Below are 12,932 nucleotides of genomic sequence, written 5' to 3'. Positions count from 1 at the left end.
CATGCTGAGAAGCTTTTATATGTATATCTTTCTATCGCAAAAAGAAAATCTAGTCTGTACTTTTGGGTGGAAGACTAACAGCCTGATCCTGAGATATGCTTCTTGAGAGGTGCTGAAAGCTGAAACCAACAGGAGTTGAGAGCTCTCAGCATCTCACAGGATTAGGTCCCAAGTGTGAGTACACATGCTTTACTAGCTAAGCAGCATTAAGGGTGGTTTTAGAAGAGGCTCTTCCCACCGGAGGATAAGTGTGCAATGGCATTGGGCAGCATGGGAAGAGAGCTGGGGAAAAAAATATTAAAATAGAGTACAGGATAGCTTCAGACTAACGGGTGAATATTAAAACTGATTTTCTCAGCAAAAAGGAATATTTTCAGTACAAAATGAAGAAACCAGGCTCATCCATTTTTAAACTTTCCTAGTGAAAGAAAGAAAAAAAAAAAACTACGTTGCCACTATTACTGAATTTGGAACGATGATCCCCAGATAACATGAAATGAAACCTTTATAACAGATCAGCATTGTTTAGGCAAACTGTCTTAAGATGCTGTCTCAAAGTATCACCAACTGTAATAACAATTTTGCTCCTTTATCAGAAAGCCATTTACAATAAACAGATTTTTGACAGCCTGAGGAATGACTGCTTAAAACAGTTCTCACTGCACTTATTGCAAATGGTTTATTAATACAAGTGCAAAAAGTTTACAAAAATAATTTGATAGCTTTATTAATGCAACAGGAGTTAAACACTTTTTTTTGGAAAGGAATTAGTGATGTTAAAATAACCAAATAAATTAATGTTACAGAAACATTGTCAAACTGTTTGGGCCCCACGTAATGACTTGCCTTAACATTGTTATATTACAGTCTGGGCAGCTCTTCTGGATTTTAAACATTTATTTTGAGAGTTACAGTTGCTCATTTAAAAACAAAATTCTCAAGATCTGGTGCCACACACAGAAAGCTGGGTGTGCACACTCTGCTATCTACAACAAGCAGTTTAGTGACAAATGTAAACAGGCACATGCAACATTCCTGTTCATATAAGGCCTGATCCAAAGTCCACTGATTTCAATGGGAGTCTCTCCACTGACTTCATTGGGCTTTGAAATCGCGAAGTAAACAAAATGAAGACATGTCTTCTGCTCCATTACAAAGAAGGCTGAGGAGGGAGGCTGGGAGAGACAAATATTTGCCAGAGGGAAAGAAACTGTAGAGAAATAAATGTTATTTTTGTAAACTTGTAAGATGGCATCAAAAGTCTGATAAAAACGAAAAAAACTGCATATAAAAGGTTAGCTGACGATGACCCTTTATTCTAAAGATGCCAGCTAGCTTCCTAGTGGAAGAAACCTGTAAACTAGAAGTGTTAAGGGAAATGAAAAAGCAGTGTGAGGTGGAGGTAGGAGGAGACCAGAGCTTTTTGAAAAGATAGGGAGATGAGATATTTGTAGGAAAGACTGCAGGAGAGTTCCACCAAGAAAGTGCAACGTCGCAGATTGTGCATGGTTCTTTGAAGAAATAACATGGCATCACAGTCTTTGTAGAATCTGTAGAAGAGATCACTCTTCATGTTTGAGGCTCCAAAGTTAATGTAACCCCTTTACACAGCAGATCTGTTGGAGCACCTGAGTTGTTATTTCAGGAGAAAGTGAGCTGCCCAGATGTAGTGTAGTAACCAGAGCTGTCTGTGGAGAATCTCTGAGAAAGATGGACTGAATTCAGCTGCAGTTCTCCAAAGTAGTAGTTCTCAAAGATCTGAAAGAGAGGAGTTAGAACCCATGAGGAATGTCCAAACAAAACAAACTGAAGCATGTTTGCAGACCTGCCTGTAAAAATCAACCTTGGAAAGTCTCTTCTGATATTCAGTTCTACTTCTGTATTCACTTTGCATTTAGAATGATTCTTCAGAAGAGTGTTTTGTTTTTTTTAATAGAAAATGAGATTAGCCTTTGTTGAGGATGCCAGATGAAGTTTAGGAAACTGAATTCCTGTAATACATACAGCACAGTTGCAATGCCAGCTTTCACCACCCGATCTCATCCATTTATCTCAGCCATGAACTAGACGCAGTGGTTCTCAAACTTTTGTACTGGTGACCCCTTTCACATAGCAAGCCTCTGAGTGCGACCCTCTCCCCCAATAAATTAAAAACATTTCTTATATATTTAACACCATTATAAATACTGGAAGCAAAACGGGGTTTGGGATGGAGGCTGACAACTCGCAACCACCCCCCCCCCATTTACTAACCTCACAACCCCCTGAGGGTTCCCAACCCCCAGCTTGAGAATCCCTGAACTAGAGGGACCACACCACTAGATATGAGAAATTTAATTCAGTCCCCAGGCCTATTCCAGTCCTTAGTGGAGATCACTAACAAAGGGGCCAGTCTAGGCTAAATATAATTGGTTTTACAATGTCCATAGGAGACTGGATTGAGAACAGATCATTCACGAGTCAAACACTGGCAATGTTTGTGGCCAGTCTGGTCCAAATTCAGATTTGTACACAAGGTGAGATGCTCTTTATCCTAACATTAAACCCCAAACCACTGAGTCCCTCTTTATTCAAAGACTTTCAAGAGCAAAACACAGTTCATCAGGGAGCCACTCTAGTAGTTAACGCCATTTATGAGCCACACACAAAAGTGACATCAGAATTCATTATAGGAAAGTTCAATACTGCTTGGAAATGCATCATGTTGAAGTATAAAGTGCTTTTCACATTCCATTAAGATGCAGGAAATTACTCTACCTTAAAATACCAGTGATGCCTTAGGAAAGCTTTCCAATAAAAATACTACTTTCAAACTCAGTTTAATGTTCCAATGCTGAGGGTCATCAAGGGCCTGAATGGTATGGTCTCCCTACCCTGGGGGAACTGAGAAACCCTCATAGTCTGTCCCCTCTTGAATTTTATGTGTGTCCCTGTAAACACTGGCTCAAGACAGTCACACACAGCTCTTCCTGCCATTATGGAACATGCAAACATTAATGGCTAGGAAACACTCAGTTCATTAAAGCCTGCCCTTCTAGGGCTAATGATGCATTGATTTTTCCATATGTCATCATCTTAAACCCAAGATCTAGTGTATCTACACAAGGATGCACTTTCCCCTTTCCAAAATGCATGGAGGTCTCCCCAGCACTGATTTATACAATTTGTTTCTATTGCTGGCTTTGACAAATTGGTTTGACACTGCAAATATCCCTTTCTGTAAAAACAAACCCCACCCCTGTACTGGAAATGCTCATGGGACAATTCTTGATTTTATTTTAAAGTGAATTCAGCTCTGGTGAAAGCTGCTTAAGAGCTTTGGAGATGGAAATTCCCTATTTATCCACAGGAGAACTAATGAAAGCTCCCTTGCCCCCCAATGCTGCACCAGCAGAGTACTTCAGCTGTGGCCTGGATGCACCAACTCCAGCAGCAGGAGGGTAGTTGAGTCATCATGGCTAATACAACCCTCTGCACCTCTGTATGAAGCTACCAGTTTGTCTGGACACTTGTTCACTGGGAACTGGGCTAAGAATAGCAATTTATTCATAAAAAGAACAGGAGTACTTGTGGCACCTTAGAGACTAACAAAGGTATTTCAGCATAAGCTTTCGTGGGCTACAGCTCACTTCTTTGGATAGTCACCAAACTATTACATAGTAACTTTTTGCTTACTCTCACTACCAGCATAGGATAGATTCAAAACAGTGACCAACATGACAAAGGCTGTGTCCCCCATTACCAATCAGCCAGTTCATGGTGATCTTCATAACATCTGCCCATGACCTATTTTTTTAATTAGTAACTACTAAAACATTTTATCTCCACTTATTATTTCTGTTCTCTTCTTTTAGAATCTAGTATACATCTAACTGTCAACTCACTTCTAACAGGGCTTTAGTGGTGGAATTACCAAATTCATCATTCATAATCCTATTAAGTTAGAGAAACTGGCTGTAAGTCACCAAAAGGTAATTCAAGAATGCACTTGGCATTGACAGAAGCCAGCTGCCCTGCTAATGGGGATCTCTCAGATTTATTTCCTGGCAGGAGGCTCTCCCACAGTAGTGGTCACTGCATTCTTGTAAACATGAGTAAGGAAGGCGGCAGATTTTGCTTCCAAGGCAGAAATTCAAGTCAGTATAAGGAGATGGACTTTACGATTGTCACCCACTTCTTCATATCTAGGTACTCTTTTTTTCTGAGTTCTGCCCTCCCCTCACTGCCCAATCCATTTGCATGGAAGAGAGCTGCCTTTCCAAGCAGTACGTTAGTCAAGTTTCCTCCATTATCTAGGAGGTTCACTCCTGCAATGCTTCTAGCCCCCCGAAACACTGGAATGAGAGGTCACTCCCAGTGATGAGCTGCCAAAATCTTAACCAGTTCCCTATAAAAAGTTCTGATTTAAGGGATGTTCCACAGTATATATTTTTTGTACCTTTCTCCATAAGATATGGCAATGCATTGAGTCATTGGAAGTCATACTTAATAAAAAAAACATTTTTACATGTTTATTACAATAACCGCTTGCCTCCTCCCCCCAATAATTGTGAGGTAGCTGCTGATGTTTTTCTTACACCTGACGGAGCATTGCTGAGCTCCTGCCACTTGGCCTGCCGGCTCTGAGCGGGAGGAGCTCAGCTCCGGAGACATCCTCATGGGGCCAGGAGCCCCTGCAGGGCCCAAGGCAAATTGCCCCACTCCCCCCCCCCCTCCCGACAGCCCTGGAGCTCGCAGGTCCCCCCCCTTACCTTGCTGGCAGCCACTAAAAGCAGCAGGACTCAGGAGCTGAGCTGCCTCCCCAGCTAGGACTCCTGGGAGCTCAGGTGGGGGACAGGACGGTCCCGCGGGCCGAGTTGTTTGCCCACCTGCCTGCCCCTTGACAGCTGGTTCTACACCAGCATCTAATTTTAACAACCGGGGCTTGCGAACCGGTGGGATCCAGCACCAGCTCACCACTAGTCACTCCTAAACCCCAGTTTCCCAAGTGCTAAGCACTCTTCCTGTCTAGATCCTTGGGCAAGCTCAATTTCAGCTCTTTCGCCTATTTATCCACCTCAGTGGAGGAATCTGCTGTGGTCTATTACTTGAGTTCAGGAGAAACGCTTTTCCTGTTCAGAATTTGTCATCTCCTCCTCTTGTGCTGTGCGGAGTTTTGAGGATTGGATGGATACAGCTCAGCTAGCAGGAATTTAATTGAAATGCAGCTATAGCTCTAATGGAGCACACACCATTTAAAATGAGATATTTTAATAAGGTATCTAAACAGTAGGAGGCATGAAAGATGAGAAATGACTAAAAGCCCAAACCCCATTCTATAAAATTATAAAGATTAAGTATGTTCCCAGAAGCTTCTGAAGTTCACATTAGAGCACAGAGGACCACAGTGTCATTAGTGAAGGTAAAATGATTCTCTCTCTCTCTCTTTTTTTTTTTTTTGGCTGTGATTGCTCTGAAGACTAGTTTTTGTTACATCTCCAGACCAGGCTTAGTGTTAACTGGCCTGAAATCTACCAACCATAAGAAAACTTTAAAACTCAACTCTGTCAAGATGTTCATATAGTTTATTCCCAGCCCACTCCCCCACTGGTCCTTATAACCCTCTCCCTTGGAAAAAGAGAACACAAATCTGCTTCCTCAACAAAAATGATCACCCCACCAATGCTTACACAATAGAGATTGCTGTAAAGTTCTTGTGAATCTGGACATATTGGCATTTTAAGTTATTTTAAAGAGAAAACGGAAGAATTTATTTTTGTGGGGAAAATAATATACTCAGAATTCCATGAACTTTGCAAATAAATAATAAAGTTACACGTTGGGATGGTCCAGTCCCAACAGCAACTCACTGAAATCAAATCCATATACAAAAGAGTTTATAATAGCAATCCTTTCAAAATAATTACTTCTGCAATCTTTCAATATAACAGCTTGGTTTTGTTTATAAGTAATGGACGTCTCAAAATAATAAGTGGCAGCATTAATTAAAAAAAATCTCTTGAGTAGCATCAGTCATTTTGTCAGTAAGATCAGAGGCTTTCCATTCATACGATGCAAGAAGTGAAGAGCTTCTACTCCCTTGCCTTTTTTTAAAGAAGAGACAGAGGTGTGTGATGTGTGTGTGTTTTCCCCAGGGATAAAACTGCTGAAATGCCTGAGTTTTAGGCCATGTCTGCGCTAGAGACCTTTCAGCGACACAGCTGCACCACCGTACGATCTCCTGCATAGCTGCTTTATGCTGGCAGGAGAGAGCTCTCCCATCGACATAATTAAACCACCCCCAACGAGCGGTGGTAGCTCTGTCAGAAGGAGAGTGTCTCCTGCTGACATAGTACATGCAGTCCACACCAGTGCTTCCGTTGGTGAAACTTATGTTGCTCAAGGGGGTGTTTTTTTCACACATAAGTTATACCAACAAAAGTGCTAGGGTAGACAGCATTAGTAATAAAACTGTAGATTCTCAAAGTAAACATACTACAAGGACAACCATAGCCATTTTTCCTGCCTTTATTTCAAGACTTCTACACTTTTACTGACACTTCCTCACTCCCTCAGGGTCCCAATGACAGAAGCAATCAGAGTCCACAAATACTGATCTTGGGTAGCATTGCCACCTATCTAGGTTTTCCCACCATCATCCCTTTTTTGAAGTAGCTGTTCTGGGAAATCTGAAGGGCCATTGCCAGCTGTCCAGTTTTACGGGCTCAGGATCATCTCTGATGTCCAGTACCACAGAGGTGGCAATGCTATGGATAAAAACAAGAGTGTAACTGGAAGGCCCTGAATATTTTATATCTTTGTTCAACCAGGAAATCCCAATTCCTCAAATACAATTAGGAAAGGGGCCTTTCAGCTCCTAGAGTGGAATCATCCTCCCATTTTTATGTTTTTGAGACTTTGGATTTCCTGGTTGAACAAAGTTATAAAACATTCAGGGACCTCAGCTACCAGAAACAGCTACCAGTTTCTAGGATCACCCTCCCCCTATGAGAGCGTGAGAGTGTCTTAGTAAGAACCAAGGTAGAGGTGGAAAAGAAAATTCCCTTTGGCTTCCCCACCCTGGAGGAAACTTGCTCACAGAGAGCTGGAGCACAGCCATAGAAATGCTTTCTGTAACATACTTCAGTGGGACAGAAAAATGATGTGTAGAGGACATTATGTTCTAAGTGGGTAATGTGCTAACTCTAAAAACTGTCCAAGCCTCATTTTCTTCCCACTTGCTGAGTTTTCATTCACACACCTTGCTAAAAGACTGGGGGGAAATAGTCACAGATCAATACTTAGTATCTAGCAGAGGAGATCAACATGGTTACCAAAAGCTGAGCCATTTGACTGGACTGGGGTATGAGGCTGTAGCAGGGGCCGTCACCCCGCTCCTGTCTGAAGGAGCCCTGGAGAGGGCTGCAGCAGAGAAAGCTAGGCTGATTGGGAAAACAGCCACAGCTGTAGTCAGCTTAATCAGGGCCCAGCTGGCCCTTATAAGAGGACTGTGGGCCAGAAGCTGAGGAGACTTACTCTCTCTAGCTTCTGAGAGAGAAGGACCTGGCTGCCTAGCAGCTGAGAAGGGAACCTGAGGTGGAGCAGTGCTGGGGAAGGGCAGAGGGAGCTGGGAGCTCCAGTCTAGTAAAACCCCAGGCTGCAGGCCTACCAAGGGGCTGCAGAGGGGCAGCCCAGAACTAGGCAGTGGCAGCTGGTCCAACCCCCTGCCGATGATGAGTGGTTTATAGACTAAAGTCAGCCTCAGTGAGCAGGGGCTAGATGGTGACTGGCAGTAGCCACTGAGGCAAGGTGGGGATAGAGGGTTGGGGGTTCCCCTGGGTGGGGAGACCCAAATTGTGGGTTACTGCTGGGGGCAGAACCGGGGTCCGGGAGGGACACAGGGACCAGCGGCAGGCGAGCTACCGGGCTGCAGAGGGTGCTCTGAGCTTAAAGAGCGAATTCCCAGGACAACCTGCAGGAGGCGCCCCACCACAGAGGTTCAGCAAAAGAACATTAATTTTATAAATCCTACACACACCGATGCTTCCTCAAGAACAAACACGAACTTTTTTTATTACTGCACATGAAGGTGAATTTGATGGGTGCAGAGGTCAGTTCACATAGTAAACACCATACTTGCTTTGCTTTTCTTGGATTTACACTACTAAAAACATGTTGAGTGAATCTACTCATTAGCCCAAGTGCCTTCCCCCTAAAAAAATTGACTTGGAGCTGGAGAATATGTTGTACGCTTTTCAAAGTGGGTCCCGAGTGTCCTTAAGCAAACAAATGGACACAGAGGTAGGTGGTGTCACCCAAAATGCCACTAATAAGCACAGTATGGATACCTAAACAGATGTCAGAGCCTTCCAAAAGAGATCCTCTGAAAGGAATATACTAAATGGAGGAAGCTTCCAAGGGAAGTGAGATGACACACTCATCCCTTTACTTTTAATCCTGCAGTCTGGGAGATCTATTGTGCAGATCCAAATCTGTGGGGTGTGCGTAAATGCAGGGTGTTGCAAATTCTTTATGTTGTGACTCCTTCCTGCTGAAGCAGGCACACAGTGACAGTGAATAGGGAATAAGCAACCTCCACCTCACCTTACAGAAACTACTTAACGATGGGGAGGGGCACACAGTAACGCCCCATTTGGGAGAATGCAGGAGCTATTACTTAGTTGTTTCCCATGGGAGCAACTAGCCAAAAAGGGGACAGAGAATACAGTCATGTCTACCCTTCCTCCCACATCAGCCAGCAGAATTCCTCCTGCACCTTCTGAAAACAGGCGGTGTCTTAAAGGCACACACTAGTAGGCACTTATCAAGGGCCCAGTGCCCTTCAGCAGATTTATATAAAAAATCCACTTCTAAATTTCTCCCCATACCACACTGTATGGACAGTCATTTATTTTGAGCCAAAGAGATCTAGAATCAAAATGATTGTCATTTTTATAGTCCTGGTCCCTCATGTTAGACCAGTGATCAAGATCACTTTATGCTCAAGATCACTTTTTGAATCTAAGGGCAACCCAGGATATACCCCTCCCCTTCCCCAAGGCCCCGCCCCTTCCCCAAAGTCCCACCCCACTCACTCCATCCCCCCTTCTCTCTGTTGCTCGCTCTTCCCCACCCTCCCTCACTTTCACCGGGCTGGGGCAGGGTGTTGGAGTTCTGGAAGTGGTGCGGGCTCTGGGATGGGTGCAAGTGGGAGGAGGCTCTGAACCTGGGGCAGGGGGTTGGGGTGGAGGATGCAGACTCTAGGAGGGAGTTTGGGTGCAGGAAGGGGCTCTGGGCTGGGTCAGTGTGTGGGAAGATAGGAGGGGGTATGGGGTGCTGGCTCTGGAAGGGGGGTCAGGGCTGGGATGCAGGAAGGGGCTTGGGGTGCTGGCTCTGGGAGGGGGCTCAGGGTGCAGGAGGAGATATGGGGTGCAGGCTCCAGGAGGGGACTCAGGGCTGGGGTGCAGCCTCCCACTGGGCAGCACTTACCTCTGGTGGCTCCCAGTCAGTGGTGGGTACAGCAAGGCTAAGGCAGGCTCCCTGCCTACCCTGGCCCCGTACCACTCCCAGAAGGGGCCAACGTGCCCCTGCGGCCTTTGAGGGTGTGCAGGGGGCACATGGCTCCGCATACTGCCCCTCTCTGCAAGCACCACCCCCGCAGCTCTCCCGGCCAATGGGAGCTGCGGGGGCAGTGCTTGCAGGCAGGCAGCCAGCCACACGCAGAGGGAGACTCCTGTCCCCCCACCCCCAGGGCTGCACTGGCCGCTTCCAGGAGCGGTGTGGGGCCAGGGCAGGCAGGGACTCTGCCTTAGCGGCAGCCACACTACACTGCCACCGGAGATCGCAATCAACTGGGAGATCCTCTAGGACATGGGTCGGCAACCTTTCAGAAGTGGTGTGCCGAGTCTTCATTTATTCACTCTAATGTAAGGTTTCACGTGCCGGTAATACATTTTAACGTTTGTAGAAGGTGTCTTTCTATAATTCTATAATATATAACTAAACTATTGTTCTATGTAAAGTAAATAAGGTTTTTAAAATGTTTCAGAAGCTTCATTTAAAAATTAAATTAAAATGCAGAGCTCCCCAGACCGGTGGCCAGGACCCCGGCAGTGTGAGTGCAGCTGAAAATCAGCTCGTGTGCCGCCTTCAGCACGCGTGCCATAGGTTGCCTACCCCTGCTCTAGGAGATTGACTGGTTGGTGATCACTGTGTTAGACACTCCTGTTGGAAGTTTATTTTTAAACTATGCACAGATTACACTGCAGGGTGCCCTAGGCGTGCTGGCAGTCATTTTATAACAAAAAAGATGGAACACTGAAGTGTGTGTTTTGGTAACCACACACACAATTAAACATTGCAAATGTAAGCAAAAATGTGATCACAAACTTCAGTCCAAACCTCAACGGTCTCCTTTTTAAAGAGTCTGTAAACTGAAGCAGGCCATCAAAAATAGGTGCATTTTTTTCTGCGTTTTTAAAAACATACTTACTTATTGCAAAAATACATTAAACAAGTAACATTTCAAGATGAACTATAACTGTGCCCACATTACTTTTCAGCATCTTTTATCTTACGCATTTGTAAAGCACTCATCACCATACTACTTATGTCCTGTGGTTTCCTGTAGACAACCTTCCCAGAATAAGTTGGTACCTCTGTTTTCAAGCCTTGGAACAGCAGTGGTAAATCACAGAGCTAAACCACAAAGACAGCAGCAAAGCACTTCAGCTCCATTTATTCAGAGCGGGAATGCCAACACAAACTGGTGCTTTTAAATCATCTACATTGGTGCAACAAATATGAGAAATATTAATGGATTTGTCTGAAGAGGCAATGGGCAGCAGAAGGACAAAAGGCAAGAGGAGGGAAGGAAGCAATGGTATTTAAAACTTCCTTCACATAATTTTTTAAGATTGCACTTTCAGCTGCTTGGCCTGGATTTTGCTGCTATTGTCAGGATTACTGATAAATCTCCTCAAGTGACATGGCCAAAATCAGTGTGTCCAAGCAGTTCTCTTGAGAGTCTCGATACTTAAAATGCCAAAAGGAACAACTCACTGCAATTAAAAACTACCATCAAAGAGCTGCATTATCACTGGATGAAATGCGCACGCGCACACCCCTCCCCCACACATAGTCTGCAGGGAGATCAGTCTGCTGCAAACTGCAGCCACATAAGTACTGCCTTAGGGTAGGGCTATTGTAGATTAACCGTACAAAACTGTCCCTGGTGAATCAGCACTGCAGCGAAGCTGAGGCATATTAGGTCACTAGCCTATGACCGATTAACCTAAAAAATCAGCTTCCTTTTTCATGGATATGATAGGCCCAAGTATTTCAACCTGAAGCAAGTATCAAAAATATGAATTTTCTCTTTTGGGAAGCAGAGGAGTAAGGGGCAGCGGCTAGTACACCTCTACCTCGATATAACGCTGTCCTTGGGAGCCAAAAAACTCTTACCGCATTATAGGTGAAACTGTGTTATATTGAACTTGCTTTGGTCCACCAGAGTGCGCAGTCCCGCCCCCACAGAGCACTGTTTTACCACGTTATATCCAAATTTGTGTTATATCGGGTAGCGTTATATTGAGGTAGAGATGTATATAAAAAAACTAATCAAATGCCTACCATGGTAGATGGTAGGATAATAGAGCAATCTCTTTTCTCTCCAGTATGAAGGTGCTGCACATTTGTTAAAATTGCTTAGTGGAATCTACATGTATGCAGTGTGCTAGGACGACTTTGCTCTATCCCTGCTGGTGTGCATCTCTTACAAAAATGAAATTCTGAAATGCAGCATGCGGTTAGCAAACCAGCACTTTGCACACACAAGGCACAGTGCTGGGAATCCGTGGACAGACATGTCAGGCAATGGAGACGTGCAGAGACTGCTTATGCTAGGATATCAAATTCAGGCTCAAAAGGGGGGTTTACAGATAGAAAGGGTCAGCTGTTTTACATACTGTGACAGCAGCCACCAACTTCCCCAACCACATCCACTACTTAGCTGGTCCTGATCAGAAGCTGCATTCGAGTATATGAAAGAATCATTGAAAACCAAAGTAGAATTAAAAAGACAAGTTCCAAGGCACTAACAGGCGTGATGCTGGAAAGCAGCATGACAGGCATTCACCTGCATGTTTCAGAGTAGCAGCTGTATTAGTCTGTATCCGCAAAAAGAACAGGAGTACTTGTGGCACCTTAGAGACTAACAAATTTATTTGAGCATAAGCTTTTGTGGGCTACAGCCCACTTCTTCGGATGCATGTTAATCTGCTCACCTGATTATGAACACACACAACAAGCCAAGCAGAATCCTGTGTGGAAGTTCACCATCCTCAAGAGCATGGGGGGGGGGGGTGTTTGGGGTGGGGGGGAGGCAGGACAAGGTGTTTACCAATCCCAGATTTCACCAAAGCATCTGGCTGGTCAGTGCAGAAGGTTCAGTCCCATATTAATTTTCAGAGAAGCTGGGAGAACAGAAATTCTGTTCGGAACTGTATACCCACCAGACCTTCCCCTCTCTGGGGACACCTCAAGCAGTGCCAGGTTAGTGAGGTACAGGAGCCCAGTGATAGGGGCAGCCTTTAAAACTAGAAATATCTAAACTTAGATGAAATTAAAACTCTCCTATCTCTGAAAAGTAGCAGTAGGTTAGGGACGCATTTCCCTTTAAATAACACCAACACATTAGCCAGCCCACTAAATTGCAGAGACGATCCAGTGGCATTTGTTAAAACGAATACAACCCCCCTAAAATCTGAACTAACAGAATAAAGCAATCTATTCATTAATTTTTAATCCACCAACAGCTTTTCAAAGTCCACTCCAGGACAGAGGTCTACACAAAAGGATGAATGGTTTCCTAGAAGAAAAAGGATGCTCTGCAAGTTAATCAAAGTCGAGAGATCAGAAGGCACTTTCTGGGGGTCTTTGGGCAAATCAAAGTC

At 44.4% G+C, this 12,932-nt stretch overlaps 1 protein-coding gene across 6 annotated transcripts in view; it reads right to left on the bottom strand.

The window, feature by feature from the left end:
* Positions 1 to 660: 660 nt before the first annotated feature.
* Positions 661 to 12,932, bottom strand: part of ASCC1 (activating signal cointegrator 1 complex subunit 1) — a 54,707-nt gene continuing 42,435 nt past the window's right edge. For 5 of the 6 annotated variants that reach the window (XM_039546247.1, XM_039546252.1, XM_039546249.1 and 2 more), the window contains one exon: positions 661 to 1,758. In XM_039546247.1, coding sequence (XP_039402181.1) covers positions 1,642 to 1,758 — 117 coding nt within the window. In that variant the 3' untranslated portion in view covers positions 661 to 1,641. Of the gene's footprint in view, positions 1,759 to 6,599; positions 6,747 to 12,932 lie in introns of those variants that run through there. The other variant, XM_039546253.1, reaches the window with a different exon arrangement.

The sequence above is a fragment of the Mauremys reevesii genome, linkage group 7, assembly GCF_016161935.1.
Source record: "Mauremys reevesii isolate NIE-2019 linkage group 7, ASM1616193v1, whole genome shotgun sequence".
Taxonomy (NCBI): Eukaryota; Metazoa; Chordata; order Testudines; family Geoemydidae; genus Mauremys; species Mauremys reevesii.
Note: the sequence above shows the minus strand (reverse complement) of the source record. Positions and strands in the feature narration are given on the sequence as shown.